Source organism: Molothrus aeneus, chromosome 23, assembly GCF_037042795.1.
Source record: "Molothrus aeneus isolate 106 chromosome 23, BPBGC_Maene_1.0, whole genome shotgun sequence".
NCBI classification, from domain to species: domain Eukaryota; kingdom Metazoa; phylum Chordata; class Aves; order Passeriformes; family Icteridae; genus Molothrus; species Molothrus aeneus.
In genome coordinates this window covers 2,177,706-2,193,739 of record NC_089668.1, presented here as the reverse complement: position 1 = coordinate 2,193,739, position 16,034 = coordinate 2,177,706, and the positions used below count along the sequence as shown (strand labels likewise).

General features: G+C 62.8%; 2 protein-coding genes across 2 annotated transcripts; one reads left to right on the top strand and one right to left on the bottom strand.

The window, feature by feature from the left end:
- Window positions 1-2,157: 2,157 nt before the first annotated feature.
- On the top strand, window positions 2,158-10,180 carry TINAGL1 (tubulointerstitial nephritis antigen like 1). Its single transcript, XM_066564867.1, has 11 exons — window positions 2,158-2,470; window positions 3,110-3,173; window positions 4,714-4,806; window positions 4,888-5,002; window positions 5,979-6,102; window positions 6,344-6,494; window positions 7,105-7,288; window positions 7,545-7,590; window positions 8,021-8,144; window positions 9,013-9,058; window positions 9,173-10,180. Exons 1-11 carry the CDS (start codon window positions 2,158-2,160, stop codon window positions 9,311-9,313), a joined length of 1,401 nt encoding a protein of 466 aa, XP_066420964.1. The 3' UTR covers window positions 9,314-10,180.
- A 2,129-nt stretch (window positions 10,181-12,309) lies between these two features.
- Window positions 12,310-15,724, bottom strand: PEF1 (penta-EF-hand domain containing 1). The gene is made up of 5 exons (XM_066564825.1): window positions 15,688-15,724; window positions 14,924-15,089; window positions 14,205-14,360; window positions 13,611-13,754; window positions 12,310-13,113 (listed from the first exon to the last, which is right to left on the bottom strand). Exons 1-5 carry the CDS (start codon window positions 15,703-15,705, stop codon window positions 12,884-12,886), a joined length of 714 nt encoding a protein of 237 aa, XP_066420922.1. The 5' UTR covers window positions 15,706-15,724; the 3' UTR covers window positions 12,310-12,883.
- Between the last annotated feature and the right edge of the window lie 310 nt (window positions 15,725-16,034).

Below are 16,034 nucleotides of genomic sequence, written 5' to 3'. Positions count from 1 at the left end.
CACAGCCAGCCGGCTGTGGGGTCTTCCCGTGGCTCTGAGCAGTGGGGACGGGGTGCTGGCAGCTTGTCCCTCCCCCAGCACGGTGGCACGGGCAGGACAGGGGCCCTGTGCCAGCCCTCGGCTCTGCCTCCCGCCGTCACACGGGCGCAAGGTGCCCCGGCAGGACTTTGTCCCTCTGCACCTTGGTTACCCCACGTGTGCCGAGGCTGCCACTCCCCGCCGGGGGGACGCGCAGAGTGACACAGAGAGGGAGCTGTGACCTGGCAGGGCCAGCTGGCCGCATCCCGCCGGAGCCCAGCCGCAGGAACGGGGTGAGGGGATGCTCCAAACACTTGGACCGCCGCCGCTGCCGCCTCCGCTCTGCGCCTCTTTCTTATCAGCTGGCAGGGGGACAGGGTTGTTACGGGAACGCTCAGCTGCTCCCCCGGCGTCTCTGAGCTGTCAGGGAGCTGGCGGGGGCACAAGGACACAGAGCAGCGGCCGGGGATGTCCTTTGTGCCAGTGGCTTTGCTTTGTTCTCCGGGGGTCTTGGGGGAATTCGTGACTCACTGTGGATTCCTGCGAGTCCAGTCATGCTGGAGACGGACTGGGCTGGACTCAGTTCCTTCCTGCGCAGCTCCAGCTCCGCGTTGCGTGCGCTGCCCAAGGACGCGCTCACAGGAAAAGGCCCTTCCAAGAGCGCTTGGAACAGGGGCTCCCTGCCGAGGGGGCTCCACAGGACCCCGGTGCAGGCGCCCAGAGCAGCCCGGGGAGCAGGCAGCCCCCGAGCCCGGCGGGATTTGGTGCTCCCCACTTGGCCCGGCGTGAAGCCCACCCTGGCCGCGGCATCCCCCCGGAGCCCCTGGCCCGTGGCCGCCCGGGGAACGCCGCGGTGCTCCCGTCCTGGCTGCCGTGAGGCATCCTCGAGGAATCCTTTGGAGACGCTCCCGGCCGGGCGGGGACAGCCGGAGCCCCGCGTGGGCGGCCGAGGTCCCGCAGCAGGTGCTGGAGCCGCGGGGGTGGCCAAGAGCCCCCCTCTGTTGTGGTCCCTGAGGGCGAGGCTGGGCGCTGACAGCCGGGCTGGATCCAAGTGACACCAGCCCCGTGCCCTGGGCCGGCCTGGGGTGTCCCTGTCGCAGCTGGACCCCTGGAAGGGGCAGGAATGCAGCCCCCTCCCCTCCTCTGCGCACACCTGGGCAATGGGGAAGCTCCCCAGGACAGCTCCCGGCCCTGCACGGAGCAGGGGGGGCTGCCCCGATAGCCGGGATCCCCCCCATTTGGCGAGGGCACTGCCGGGGGGCACCGGGAGGAGGGGATGAGGAACCGGGGACACCCCGGCCCCGCGGGGACAGAGCGGGCCATAGGTTCGGGGCTCCTCTCTGCAGCCCCAGGCCCGACCCCCGCCCCGCTGCGCTCCGCCCCGGGCCGGTCGCGGCTGTCTCGGCGCCTCCCCGCGCCCCCCCGGCCGGGGCGCGGCTATAAGGAGCGGCGGGGCCGGCGGCGGGCGCGGGGCGGCGGCAGCGGCGGGAGCGGCAGGTACGGTACGGGCTCGGGGGGGACGCGGTGGGGCTGGGGGGGTGCCAGGCAGGAGGAGAACGGGGGTCCCGCCCCATGAGTTCCGTGAGGGATCCAGCACCGGACCCTCCGCTCCTCTCCCGGGGTCTCTGCGCGGCGGGCGCGGCAGGTACGGCCGGGAACGGGGAGGGGGGTGCCACCCTTGGGGTCCCCGTGGGGTTTTGGGTCACCTTCTCCGCTTTATCGGGGTCCCGGGAGCCCCCAGGCTGCACAGCCGCGGGACGGAGGCGGCAGGAGGGGGTCCTTCCCCGTGTGACCCCGGATTGTCCCCACCGCCCCGTTTTGGGGTCCCCCATCACCCCCCGAAGCCCGCGGGCTGAGATTTGGCAGCTCATGGCGCTGCCCGCGGTGGGGATTGGGGGTGGCTTTGGGGACGGCCCCGGGCAGCGCCCCGAGTGTCCAGGGAGCCCCTTCCCGTGGGGGTTTGGTTTTGGAGCCGGGAGTGAAGGAATGGGTGAAGGAAAGGCTGTTTTGGAGCTTGAGCTGCGTGGTCACAAGGGGAGTTACAAAACCGGAATGCCCTGAGGAGCCTGGGGAGGGCAGGGTGGGAGCAGCGCCCACCCCGCCGTGCCCTCACCGCCCTCCCTCCGCAGGTGTGGGGACATGAGCGGGGACATGCGGGCCTTGCTGTGCCTCTGGCTGGTGGCCCAGGTGGCCCGGGTGGCCCTGTCCTCGCGGGTCCGCGCCCGCCGGGAGCTGGGTCCCGGTTTGTACCAGCACGGCGTCTACGACGCGGGCGGCTCCTACTGCCAGCGCGGGGACGTGTGCTGCCACGGCCGCGACGACGGCTGCACCGTGCCCTACCACGACACCCTCTGCTACTGCGACCTCTTCTGCAACCGCACCGTGTCCGACTGCTGCCCCGACTTCTGGGAGTACTGCCTGGGAATTCCAGCCCCTTTCCCCAAAGCCCCCGGTGAGTGCACCCAGGTGCTGGGGTTCAGCCCTGGGGTGCTGCTGCTGCTGCTCGGGGGGATGGATGTGGCACCCCGCGGTCCTGCCCTCGCTGCAGAGCCCTCGAAGCCGTGGGAACTCCTACAGAGTGTCCGGGATGGGGACAGATTCCCTCAAAAAGAGGTGTGGGAGCAGCCGGTGATCCCAGAGCCCGTTCCCATCAGTGCCTGCAGGCAGAGCAGGGACGAAGGGGGACACGAGGGGACACCATCCCAGCTTGCCCGGTCACGTCTGGGGCAGGCAGATGCTGGCCCTGGCTTAACCCTGCCGGCAGCTGGGGGCACGGGCAGCCCCCGGCTCCCAGCACAAGGCTGTCTCAGAAGTCCCAGCAGCGGAGCAGAGCCAGCTCCCGGGCACAACCGGCCCCTTTATCCCCTGTCCCGCCAGGCTGAGCACATTTAACCCTCCCGGCGCCGAGCCAGGCTGCCGCCCTGCACCCACGGACCCCCAGCAGAACTTTGGGGTGCCCAGGTGCAGCCTGGATTTAAGAACAGCGTTGATTTTCCCTTTGGTTTGCTCCCCCCGCCCCGGGAATTTGGGGGAATTTGGGGGGCTGGTGGGACCCCGAGCACTCACCAGGGGCTCTCCCATTCCCCTGCAGGCTGTGCCCGTGCCGGACACAATTATCCCACGGGAGCCACGTACCGGGAGAACTGCAACCTGTGGTGAGTGCGGGCACCTGTGGCATGTCACCAGCATGTCACCAGAGGAAGGTGTCATGCTCCTGTAAACCTCAGCGAGCGAGGCCCGAGCTGGGTGGCGGGAGCTGCTGCCAAAATGCCTTTGCTCCAACAAATCCGGAGCCAAAAAGGGCCTTGAGCCTCTCCCGGGTTCCAGCGCACGCCTGCGTGGGAGCCGCTCGCCCCGGCGCTGCCCAAGGGGCGTTTTGGCCACGCTGGTCCCAGCCCAGCTTGCCCAAGCCTGACCGGGGTTCCGTGCCAGCTGTGCCTCCTGCTGGGCGCTCCCGGAGCTCGGGGTTAACTGGGAATTCTGCTGTTCCTGTACTGGTATTGCTGGCATGCGGAGGTGGGGGATTGGAGACGAGGATTGCAGCCCGAGGGGCGATGCTGCTGCAGATAAGCGGAAATCAAAGGCAGCGTCTGGGGCGTGGGCAGGGGCACGTGTGGGAACATGTGTGTGTGCGCTGGGGCTGCGGGTGAAAAGCCAGCCCGAGCCTCCCCGCAGCTCTGGGGAGTTTATCCGGGATCGTGGCACGGAGCACTCAGGGATGGAGGAGGTCCCCGTTCCCCTGGGAATGTCCCCGAGCCCCGCAGGTGGATGTCACCTCTCTGCTGCTGGGGGAGCATCTCTGACCCATCTCTTCCCTTCCTAACCCTTCCAAACCCTCCTCCCCCACACTTGGTGCCGGGAGAAGAGGAATTTCTGCAGTGTCACCCCCAGCCCTGTCCCTGCTGGGGTCCCACTGGGGGGGTGCCAGGGGACAAAACCCATGGCGGGGTGACACAGGGTGTGTGTGGCACCCATCTGGTGGCACCCTGACGTGCTCCCAAGCCCCCAGGTGTCACCCAGAGCACCGGGAGCGCTCAGGGATGGATGGGGGAAGGCTGGAATCCAGGTGCTGCCCCGGGATCGGGATGGGGGTGTCTGGCGGGACACGGCCTCGCTCAGCTCCATAAAAGGGAAATGTGCCGGGATCTGAGCATGCCAAGCATTGCTCAGTGCACGGGGGGAGCACAGCCCGGGGCTCCCCTGGGGACCCACCACACCCCCAGAGCCCCCCCCTTGGCCCAGCTGTCCCCATGGGGTGCCCTGGTCACTGTGGGTCACCCATGGGGACAGCCAGCCCTGACCCCCAGCCCCGGGCTGCTGTCCAAGCCCCTCTCTGATGTCTGCAGCCCTGGCAGCTTTTCAGGTTTTCTGTCCCATGGCCTGGCTGCCCTCGGGGCTCCTGCGGGGGCTGGGGCAGGGGGGGACAGCTCCCAGGGCCACCCAGAGGCCACTCAGTGTCACCCAGAGGCCACTCAGTGTCACCCAAAGGCCACTCAGTGTCACCCAAAGGCCACCAGTGTCACCCAAAGGCCACTCGGAGGCACCCAGAGGGCTGCCCACGGCTTCACCCCGCTGTGAGGTGCCAGGCTCTGGTGACCCCTAACAGAAGCAGCCAGTTTGGGAAGGGCAACGCCCACTCAGTGTCCCCCCGGTCACCCTGGGGACATCATTTCTCGCCGCCTGTCCCCTCTGCAGCACCTGCGGGCCCGGCGGGCAGTGGCAGTGCGAGGACCACGCCTGCCTGATGGATGGGGAGCTCATCGATGCCGTCAACAGGGGCAGTTACGGGTAAGGAGCGGGCACAGGGATGCTGCACCCCTCGGTGCTTTTCGGGGTGACCCCTGAGCCGTGTCCCCGCTCCCCGCGCAGCTGGAGAGCCGCCAACTACAGCCAGTTCTGGGGGATGACCCTGGAGGACGGGATCCGGCACCGCCTGGGCACCTTCCGTCCCTCTCCCACCGTCATGAACATGAACGAGATGCACGTGAGTGCCCCCGGGGGGGAAACTGAGGCACGCCCACGGCTGCGAAGGGGCTCCCAGAGCAGGGGGGCAGGCAGGGCAGCCCTCGTGTTTGGAGACAGCAGCTCAGCAAATTCCCCCGGACAATCCCCGGGCTGCCAGTGTTGTTTTTTCCCCCTCTCCTCCGTGCTGGTTTCCCATCGGAACGCCGGCCCCGCCGCTGCTGACTCAGCAGAGCCGCCTCTCTTTGCCTCTGCCCGCACCCAAACCCGGGCTGGGCACCCGCCGGGGGTCCCCGGGGTGCTGGCAGGGCTTGGTGCACCCCCAGCCCCGCGCTCTAGAGCCCGAGGTTTAATTTTAGAGGCGTTTCCTGCGGGCAGCGGTGGCCCTGTCCTCCCCAGGAAGGCCAGGGCGGGGGCTCTGTCCCCGCTCCAGGGAGGAAAGGCAGGGCCAGAGGCCACCCTGAGGGGCTGGGTCACCCTCGGGGCGGCCACCGAGGGCCTTGCTGGGCTCTGGGATGGGACATGGGGTGCTGGTGCTCTCTAAGGAGCTGCTGGGGATGTGGAGCCCAAATTTAGGGGAAATTGAGGGGTGTGGCCCTTCTGGGATAACGGGGAACCCAAATCTTTGTCTCTCAGGGTGACCTCCCTGTCCTGAGGGGTCCCATAGGGGGCTGGGGACACTAGAGCTCACTGGGGACCATCTCAGGGGATGGCTGGGGTGGCAGGAGGAGGACATGGGGTCCCACAGTGGGGCTGGGGGACACAAAACTGGGTGGGGACACTGCTCAGAGGTGGCAGGAGGAGGAGCAGGGCTGGGGACACTAAAGCTCACTGGGGAGCATCTCAAAGGATGGTTGGGTGGCAGGAGGAGGACATGGGGTCCCACAGTGGGACTGGGGGACACTAAAGCTCACTGGGGACCATCTCAAAGGATGGCTGGGTGGCAGGAGGAGCTGGGGGGGTCCTGGTGAGCTGAGCCCCCCATCTCTGGCCCGCAGATGAACATGGACTCCAACGAGGTGCTGCCGCGTCACTTCGACGCTGCTGAGAAGTGGCCCGGGATGATCCACGAGCCCCTGGACCAGGGGAACTGCGCCGGCTCCTGGGCCTTCTCCACGGCCGGTGAGGGGCGGCGGGGCGGGGACAGCGGGGACAGGGGCAGAGCCACCTCCCCTTGACCTGCGGGGACAGCGGGGACAGGGATGGAGCCGCCTCCCCCTGAGCTGCGGGGACAGCGGGAACAGGGGCAGAGCCACGTCCCTCTGAGCTCTGGGGACAGCGGGGACAGGGATGGAGCCGCCTCCCCCTGGGATGCGGGGACAGGGACGGAGCCGCCTCCCCCTGAGCCGCGGCTCCTCCCCAGCCGTGGCCTCGGACCGCATCTCCATCCACTCCATGGGCCACATGACCCCCGCGCTGTCCCCCCAAAATCTCCTGTCCTGTGACACCCGAAACCAGCGCGGCTGCAGCGGGGGGCGCCTGGACGGAGCCTGGTGGTACCTGCGCAGGAGGGGGTGAGTGGGATAATGGGATAATGGGGTGGGATAATGGGATAATGGGATGGGACAAGCTGAAATGGGAATAGGAGAGAATAAGAGGGGATGGTACGGGATGGGATGGGAATGGGATGGGATTGGAGGGGAGGGCACCAAACAGGATGGAACGGGATAGGATGGGATAGGAAAGTTGTGGGGTGGGATGGGAAGGGAGTGGGATGGGACAGGACAGGATGGGATGGGGCAGGGTGATATGGGACAAGATGAAATGGGAATGGGAGAGAATTGGATGGGGTGGAACACGATGGGATGGGATGGGATGGGATGGGATCCCCATGCTCATCCTGTGCCTTGGACAGCTGGGGAATGAGGCTGCCAGGGCAGGATGGACAGTGGGGTTTGGGACAGGGATTGACAGTGGGGTTTGGGATCAGGATGGGAGTGGGGATCAGAGTGGAGATGGGAGTGGGGTTTGGGATTGGGATGAGAGCGGGTTTTGGGATGGGAATGGAAGAGGGATTTGGTGTGAGGATGGAGAGTAGGTTCGCTATGGGGATGGGATTGGGATGGGACTGGAAGTTCGGTTTGGGATGAGGATGGAGCCGGTCCTTCCCCTCCTGCATCCCAGGGTGGTGACAGACGAGTGCTACCCGTTCACGAGCCAGCAGAGCCAGCCCGCGGCGCCGCTCTGCATGATGCACAGCCGCTCCACGGGCCGGGGCAAGCGACAGGCGACAGCGCGCTGCCCCAACCCCCGGACCCACTCCAACGAGATCTACCAGTCCACCCCCGCCTACCGCCTCTCCTCCAGCGTGAGCGCCGGGCCCGGGGCGGAGCGGGAGCCCTCGGGAGCGGGAGGGGGCTTGGCTCGGGCTGCTTTACCTGGGAGAACCGAGGCTGGGAATGCGGCTGGGAAAACCCCGCTGCGGAGCCCGCGGGGAGCGGCTCCTCCCCGGCAGCCGCCTGTGGGTGCTGGAGCTGCTCTGCTGCATCCCCGGGGCTGGGGAGGGCAGTGCCGGGGGTCCCGGCCTCGCTGCCACCCGCTGCCACCCTGTTCTGTGCTTGCAGGAGAAGGAGATCATGAAGGAGCTGCTGGAGAACGGCCCCGTGCAAGGTATGGGGGAGGCAGGGGCACCTCTCTGTGCACCCCAAAAGGTCGGGGGGACAAAGTAGGAGGGGGAAACGGCTCTGTCCATGCTGGGGGAGCTGTGGTGGCAGCCAGAACCCCCCTGAGCTGCTCCCCCTGCGTGCCCGGGCGGGGCTGCCCCAGTGCCCGTCACGCTGCCCACCCCGGCGGGCACTGGGTTGCTCATTAACTCCTGAGATTTAATCACCGCCTTGGCAGCTGCGTTTGTTTAAACTTTATTTGTGCTTTTTGAAACCTCCTGGGAGTGTTGCTGCATGGCCCCGGGGAGGCTCCGGCTGCTGCCTCCCCTCCCGTTTGGAATTCGATGCCCCCACACCCCTCTGTGCCCACGGGGACACAGATCCCCTTCCCTCGGGAATAGGGGCAGTGTCCCCAAACCCTCTGGCCATCCCCACAGCCATCCTGGAGGTGCACGAGGATTTCTTCATGTACAAGAGCGGGATCTATCGGCACACGCCTGTGGCCGAGGGGAAGGGGCCGAAGCACCAGAGGCACGGGACCCACTCGGTGAAAATCACTGGGTAGGTCTGGGGGGGCTCACAGGGGGGTGAGCCACCCCATCCCGCCCCATCCCGCTCCATCCCGCTCCATCCCACCCCATCCCACCCCATCCCACCCCATCCCACCCCATCCCACCCCATCCCACCCCATCCCACCCCATCCCACCCCATCCCATCCCATCCCATCCCATCCCATCCCATCCCATCCCCACTCCTTCGTGTTCCACCCCATCCGATTCTCTCCCATTCCCATTTCATCTTGTCCCATATCACCCTGCCCCATTCCATCCTGTCCTGTCCCATCCCACTCCCTTCCCATCCCACCCCACAACTTTCCTATCCCATTCCCTATCCCATTCAGGGTGGCAAAAATGTTCCCTTTGGGTGTCCCCGAGCTGGGAAAGGGAGCAGGGATGGGAATGATGACACAAGGGACACAAGTGTGATGCTCAGCACCCTGGAAAAGGGGGAGTTTGGAGGTGCAGACACCGGGCAGGGGATGGATCTGCCCTGTGCTGTTTCCTTCCTCCTGCCGTGGTTAAATATTCCTGCCCCTATTCCGGGAGCGGATGTCCCAACCTCGGCCTGGCCCTGGGGAGGTGCCGGGAGCAGGAAATGAGCAGGGTCAGCCCCCCCGTGCCCCAATCCCACCACGGTGCTGGGTGGGGGGACCCCAAAGTCTGGGGGTGCTTGGGGACCCCACAGTCTGGGGGAGCTTGGGGGGGACTCCATGGTCTGGGGGTGCTTGGGAATCCTCCCCACAGTCTGGGGGAGCTTGGGGACCCCACAGCCTGGGGAAGCTTGAGGACCTCATGGTCTGGAGGTGCTTGGGGGGACCCCAAAGTCTGGGGGTGCTTGGGGACCCGCTCACTGTCCTGTCCCTCTGCAGGTGGGGAGAGGAGCAGCTGCCTGATGGCCAGACCCAAAAATATTGGGTGAGTTTGGGGGGGACGCTCAGCCACGGGGGCGCTGCCATTCCCTGCACCCATGCTTGGCTTTTTTTGGCGGGGGTGTCACCGCTCTGACCGTGTCCCCTGTCCCCTCTGCAGACGGCGGCCAACTCGTGGGGCACGGCGTGGGGCGAGGGCGGCCACTTTCGCATCGCCCGCGGCGTCAACGAGTGCGAGGTGGAGACTTTCGTGGTGGGGGTTTGGGGCCGCGTCAGCATGGAGGACATGCCCCACAAGTGAGCCCCCCCCGCCCCGATGTCCCCAGCGCCGCCCCGCCCAGCTCACAGCACGCTGGGCTGTCCCCCGTGTCCCCTGGAGGGGGCTGCGTGTCCCCCGTGTCCCCTGGCCAGGGCTGGCGCTGTCCCCTGTGTCCCCTGGAGGGGCTGGCGCTGTCCCCTGGAGGAGGCTGGCGCTGTCCCCCGTGTCCCCTGGCCAGGGCTGGCGCTGTCCCCCGTGTCCCCTGGAGGGGCTGGCGCTGTCCCCTGGAGGTGGCTGGCGCTGTCCCCCGTGTCCCCTGGAGGGGGCTGCGTGTCCCCGCCGTGCTGACACAGCGGCTGGGGGCAGTGGGGCGTGCGAGGGGGGTGCCCCGGGGGCTGCTCCCGTCTCCCATGGGATTTGCCCGCTAATCCCCCCTGCCCCGGGGCTCGGCCGGGCTGCGGTGGTGGCCGGGGGCTCTTCAAAGGCAGCTGCACCCCCCTCCCCAATCCTGGCTGTGGGATTTTCCCCCCCCTTTTCCCCCCCATATTCCTGCCCTTCCCGTCCTGGCCCCAGCAGCTCCCCCCAGCAGGGCAGCGCTGGAGTTCGGGGGTGAAATAACCCCGTGGCGGGGGTCCCCTGAGCCCCCAGGGCTGGGTGTCGCCAGGATGGGGTCCCCACCGTCCCCCCCAGCCCGTCCCTATGGTGCTATGGCCCTGCCACCCCCCTGGGGGACAGCAGGGACAAGGGAGGGCTCAGCCCCGTGGTGTCCCCATGTCCTGGGGGGCACAAATGGGGTCCACGCAGCCAGCACAGCCCCCTCCCCCCCAACCCAAGGGCTGTACTTTTAAGACAATTTTTTTGTATTTATTTTGCTTTTTATTGTTTGTAAATAAAGTTATGGAAGCCTCAGAGGCCAGAGGGTGCACTCAGTGCTCCGAGGGGGACACGTGGCCCCTGTCACCCCCGTGTGGGGGCCCAGCGTGGCCGCGGGAAGGGCTGGGGGGGTGAGATAAGGCCCCGCTCATTGTCCACCTTCCGGCCCCGCCGCTCCGGTCACCGCGGCCAGCGCTGGCCACGCGCAGCCACTCCGGCCACCACGGCTGCCGCCTATGTCACCATGGCCACCTATGTCACCACGGCCAGCTGTGCCACCGCACCCAGCTGTGCCACCACAGCCAGCTATTGCCACCACAGCCACCGTGCAGCTGGGCGGCCAAATGCCAGCTGCAAGTGCCACCACAATGAAATGTGCCACCCCAAGTGCCACCACAGTGAAATGCGCCACCACATCCACGCTGTCCCCACAGCTCCCGTGTCCCCGCAGCCACCCCGCGCCCTCCCTGGGGTGGCGCTGGGGCCGTTGTCGCCTTTTCCAAAGGCCCGTTTTGCTGGCGGTCCCTGTCCGCGTCCCCTCCCTCGGTCACCCCCGGGTCCCCCCGCAGGGGACACTCACAGGGTGGAGGGCGGTGCCACCTGGTGGTGGCTGCGTGCAACTGCAGGGATGGGCGCGTATATATTTATATATTTATATATTTATATATTTATATATTTATATATTTATATATTTATATATTTATATATTTATATATTTATATATTTTAAAATATGAAAAAATATCTCTATTATGTATAGATAGAGATACAGATGTGTATATCTATATCTATATATATATCTATATATATATCTATATATGTCTATATATATATCTATATATATATATACAGGTGGCTGTTTGTGTTCAGACGTGAACACTACCCTTTGTATATCTATATATATATATATCAATATATATCTAGATATAGGTATCAATATGTCTATATATATACATCTCTCTGTGTGTATATATACCTGTATATTTGTATATATGCAAAAAAACCCACCCTGTATATATTTTTATATGTGTATATACATACATGTAATAACACAGATATAATATACATAATATAAAAAATATATAATATAATATATAATGTATTATGCATTATAGATTATGTATAACATAGTATATAGTATATAATATATATTATGTATATTATATAAGATATAAAATATATTATATGTCATTTATAATATATTTAATATATTAAATACAAAACGTGTGTGTCTATGTATTTACATATACACATGTAAATATATATATAAACACATTCCTTTATATATATTTACATGTGTATATATACATGTAAACAGGTTTTTATATGTTTATGTGTACCTATATATGTACATGCATATATATATTTTTAAAAGTCTATATATATATTTATACGTGAAAATATGCATCTATACACACCTATATATGTATTTATATGTACACCAGTGTATGTATACTGTATGTGTGTTTATATGTAAATATATATACAAATATATAATGCAGGTATGTATTTTTAAATATATTTATATGTATTTTATATATATTTTACATATATGTATTTAATATATATATATAGCACATAAAATATATTAAAATACATATATGCATGTATAAAATATATAACATACATCTATGAAATAGATATTTATATTTTTATAAATATATGTATACATATAAATATATTTATATGTATTTACAACCCCTCTGCCTCAAGCCCAAGCAGGGCTGAGCTCTGACTCAACAGAAATATTGGAAATGCTCAGGGGAAAATATCCTTGGAATGCTTGGGGATGGTTGGGAACAGCCAGTCCTGCCCGGGGCTGGAAAACACCGAGGTCACAGAAAACACCGAGCCTGGGCTCCTCCTGCTCATCTCAGACCTTTGAACTTTTCATTCCTTAAGAATTCCTCCAAAGCTCTTGGAGATTCCTCAGGGTAAATTCCAGGCTCATCACTCGGGAAGAAAACTCCGGCATTGATGGGATTTTTCTGTGCCTCTGGAGCCTCCCCCGATTCTTTATTTCCTATATTTGGACATGAAACTCCTAGGAATTGATTTTAGGGAATGGTGTCCAGCCCTGGGACGTGTCCCCTGGTGCCACCACAGGGGACGGGAGGCACCTGATGTCCCCTGGAGCCCCCCCTGGACACAGAGACCACAGAGCACTCGGAGCAGAACACATTTTATTCCAAAGCTGGAAAAACTGAGCTCTGAACTTTGTCTGGATTTGGCTTCAGGATTGGCAACAGCGAGAGGACGATCCCATGGGGCTGCAGCAGCACATCCCACTCCAGCAGCCCCTGTAAAAACAGGGATGAGACCCCCAGGAATGCATTCCCAGGGTGGGATGCGCTCCCAGGGTACTCAGGGAGGGAAGGAAGGAGCTTTGTCCTCACTTTTCCCCTTTTCCTGCTGCTTCCAAACCCAAGGCTCAGCTCTTCCTCCCCGAAACGGGGACGTTCTGCTGCAGGCACCTCGGGATGAAGCTGGAATTTGGGGTTGGCATGGGATCTAAGCTGTTTTGGCCGTCCCAGTTTGGCGTGGGATTCACCCTGACTCCCACAAAACGGACACAAGGAATCCAAGCCAGGAAAACCCCAGCAGGATTTGGGGTGGATCAAGCCGGAAATTTGGCCCCGGGGGGAGCTCTCAGAAGGGCTCAGCATCATCCAACAGCGAAGATGAGGACGGCTGAAGCTTCTGGAGAGCTCCAGAGTCGCCAGCCTTTGGAGTGGGGACGTCAGAGCATCCGTGTCACCACCATGGCGAGGAAATCCTCGTAGCTGAGGCGGACATTCCCCACCATGGCCGTGTCCTTCTCCCGGAAGGCGTCGGTGAGGCTCTGCAGCTGCATGCAGATGTGGATGAACCGGTCCAGTTGGATACTGGGATTGGGGGAACGCTGGGCGTACCGGGCCAGCAGCAGCTGGCTGAACTGGGGGCTCAGGTTGTAGCCCATCTGGGAGAAAGCTGGGAGGAAGAAAAACTCGGATTCAACCTTCCCAAATGGAGAGGGAGTGGCTGTGTCCTCCTCCCCCGTGCCCCACACACCCCATCTCCCACTCCCACCACCCTTCCCACACTTCCCACTCAGGGTGTGCACGGGCAGGGCTCTCCAGAGGAATCAAGCCACAAATTCCAGGCATTTTTCCCTTTTACACACACCCAGGAGCTCCTCCCCAAAAACCAGGCTCCAGCCACTCATCGTTGAGGGGGAATTCTGAGCTTCCTGAAGGAACTTTGTGCCCCACCCCTGCTCCAGCTCATCACCTCCTGTCCCCTGAGAAGCTCCTGGTTTATCCCGTGGACAATTCCCAAGGAAACCTCCCAGGAGCTCAGAGCCCTCCAGCCTGGCTGCAGGGACCACTCCAGCAGGAACTCCAGTTTCCAGCTGGGAACAGAGCCTGGCAGTGCTTATGGGGAGGGGGTCTGGAGGGGCCAGGCTGGTGGCTGTGCCCCTCACCCACCTTGCTGGAGCTCGCTGAAGCTGATGGAGCCGGACTGGTCCCGGTCATACTGCTGGAAGAGGCTCCTCCACTGCTGGATGAAGCGCAGCAGGGCGGAGAAGCCGTAGACGTCGATGCGCCCCGACTGCGTCTTGTCAAACATGTCTGGGCAGGGAGGAGGGAGTGGAAAAGCTGCAGAAGCTTCCAGGGAGCTCAGGATCCACGCCGTGGCTCCCTGGAATCCAGCTCTGATCCCAAAAATCCCCCTGGCCAGGACTGCAATCGTCTGGGACCATTCAAGCCCCAAGGCTGGTAAGAATCGGCACCAAAAGCTGAGGTTTGGGCAAGCTTTGGGTGAATCTCTGCATTTTTTGGGCTTTCCTCCCTTTCCTCCCTGTTTTTTCTGGGATCTGGGGCTTGTGCAGAGCTGGGATTTCCTTTCCCAAGCAGGATTTTGGGCCCTTCACCTCTATCCTGCACCACTGGGAACTGCTTGGTTTGCCCAGCTCCAGCCAGGAACGATACCCAGGGAAAAAAGGGAATTCTGCCAGGATGGGCTTCACCCCAAATCCAACCAAACCAGATGAGAAGAGGGGAAGGAGACCCCAAACTCACTGATCATGAGCAGACAGGTCTCATCGTTGAACGAGGACCAGTTGTTGTTGACCAGAGCCTGCTTCAGCTCCTTGACGGAGATGAACCCGCTGTGATCCGTATCCACCGTCTGGAACCAGGAAAACGCCTCGGGATCCACCCCTGGGGGGGCATTCCCTGCTCGGGGAGAGGCCATCGGAGCTGTCACCTTCCCCTCGCACAGGCCACGGGCTGGGCTGGCCCTGGGGGTGGCTCTCAGGGCCGGGCAGAGCTTCTCCTCCCACGGGATTTACAGCCCGGTAAAATTCCCCGGGAGAACGGGGCAGGAAGGGCTGGGATGGGCACGGAGCAGCTGGAGCCGGGAATGGGCTGGGAACCTGAGCCTGGTGGAGCCCTGGGGTGGACAGAGAGCCACGGTGCTGCCCCACAAAGCCGGCAGCGCCGGGAGATTGGTGTGGGGTGAAAGTTTTAGGGCTGCCTGGCACTTCCTCTTCCTCCCCTTTTTCTTTTTCCTCCTCCTCTTCCTTCTCCTCCCTCTCCTCCTCCTCCTCCTCCAGGATTTCAAAATAATAAACCGGGACACCCAATTTCATCCTCGTGGTGGCTTCTGCTGAGCTGGGGACCCCCTCAACCCCCACCCGGGCACCGGGGTGGGGACTCCCCAGCCCCCCGACCCCGCACCGGGCTGGGAACCCCATCTCTCCCCGCCTTGTCCCGGTACCGGAGACCCCCGGACTCACCTCCCGGGGCCGGCCCGCCGTAGGGCCCGGGCTGGGGGCCGCCGTAGGGGCCGCCGTAGGGACCCCCGGGCGGGGGGTGCCCATAGGGTCCCGGGGGTGGCCCCCCGCCGTAGGGAGCCCCGGGGTAGGGCCCGACCGGGGGGGGCTGTCCTGCGCCGGGGTAGCCCTGGGGAGGGGACAGAGCCGGTGTGAGGCGGGCACCGGACACCGGGCACCGGGCACCGGGATGGGCGCGGGGACGGAGCTGGTGTCGCTCACCCTGGAGACCCGCGCGCCTCCCCCGGTCCGACCCCAGGACCAGCCCCCGGTCCGACCCCCGCCCTGGTCACATCCCGGTCCCGGTCACGGTCACGGTCACAGTCCCGCTCCCGGTCACGGTCCGGACCCCGGTCGCGACCCCGACCCCGATCCCGATCCCGATCCCGGTCACAGTCCGGATCGCCGTCACGGTCCCGATCACACTCCCGATCCCGGTCACAGTCCCAGTCCCGGTCACAGTCCCCATCCTGGTCCCTGGTTCCCGGCGTCGCTCCGGGTTCCGGTCCCTCTCCCCGGTCCCACTCTCCGCTGCCTCTCTGGTTCCGCTCCCCGGTCCCCATTCCCTGCCCCCCGGTCCCGGTCGGGGTCCCTGCCGCCCCTCCCACTCCTCCGGTCCCGGTCCCAGTTCCCGTTCCCCGCCGCCGCTCCTGGTCCTGGTCCTCGTCCCGGTCCCGGTCCCCGTCCTGGTCCCCGTCCTGGTCCCCGTCCCGGTCCCGGTCCCGCACCTGCCCCGGGTACGCCATAGCGGGTCTTCCGCCCCGACCACGCCCAGATGACGTCACACAAACGACACGCACACATTGGCTACGGTTGCCGGTGACCACGCCCCTGGGCGGGGCGGAGGCAGAGCGGTGACGCGCGGGAAGCGCGCGCCCGAGGGAGGCCTTAAAGCGGCAACGGCGCCTGGGCGGGGTGGGGCCCACCGGGAGCGGGGATAGTGCCGGGAGCAACCCAGGAGCGGAGCTGGAATTCCCCGGGAGATCAGCCGGGATCAGCCCGGGAATGGGGCTGGAATTCCCCGGGAGCTCAGCCGGGATCTGCCCGGGAATGGGGCTGGCGACCCCACAAAATG

What these genes read in the sequence shown, in the direction of transcription:
- TINAGL1 (XM_066564867.1), top strand. Translation starts at nt 2,158, where the DNA reads ATGAGCGGGGACATGCGGGCCTTGCTGTGCCTCTGGCTGGTGGCCCAG. An exon ending in CACTCGGTGAAAATCACTGG is followed by an intron (nt 8,145 to 9,012) that starts GTAGGTCTGGGG and finishes GTCCCTCTGCAG; the next exon opens with GTGGGGAGAGGAGCAGCTGC. An exon ending in GCCAGACCCAAAAATATTGG is followed by an intron (nt 9,059 to 9,172) that starts GTGAGTTTGGGG and finishes TCCCCTCTGCAG; the next exon opens with ACGGCGGCCAACTCGTGGGG.
- PEF1 (XM_066564825.1), bottom strand. An exon ending in GACCTGTCTGCTCATGATCA is followed by an intron (nt 13,755 to 14,204) that starts GTGAGTTTGGGG and finishes CTCCCTGCCCAG; the next exon opens with ACATGTTTGACAAGACGCAG. An exon ending in CTTCAGCGAGCTCCAGCAAG is followed by an intron (nt 13,114 to 13,610) that starts GTGGGTGAGGGG and finishes TCTTCCTCCCAG; the next exon opens with CTTTCTCCCAGATGGGCTAC.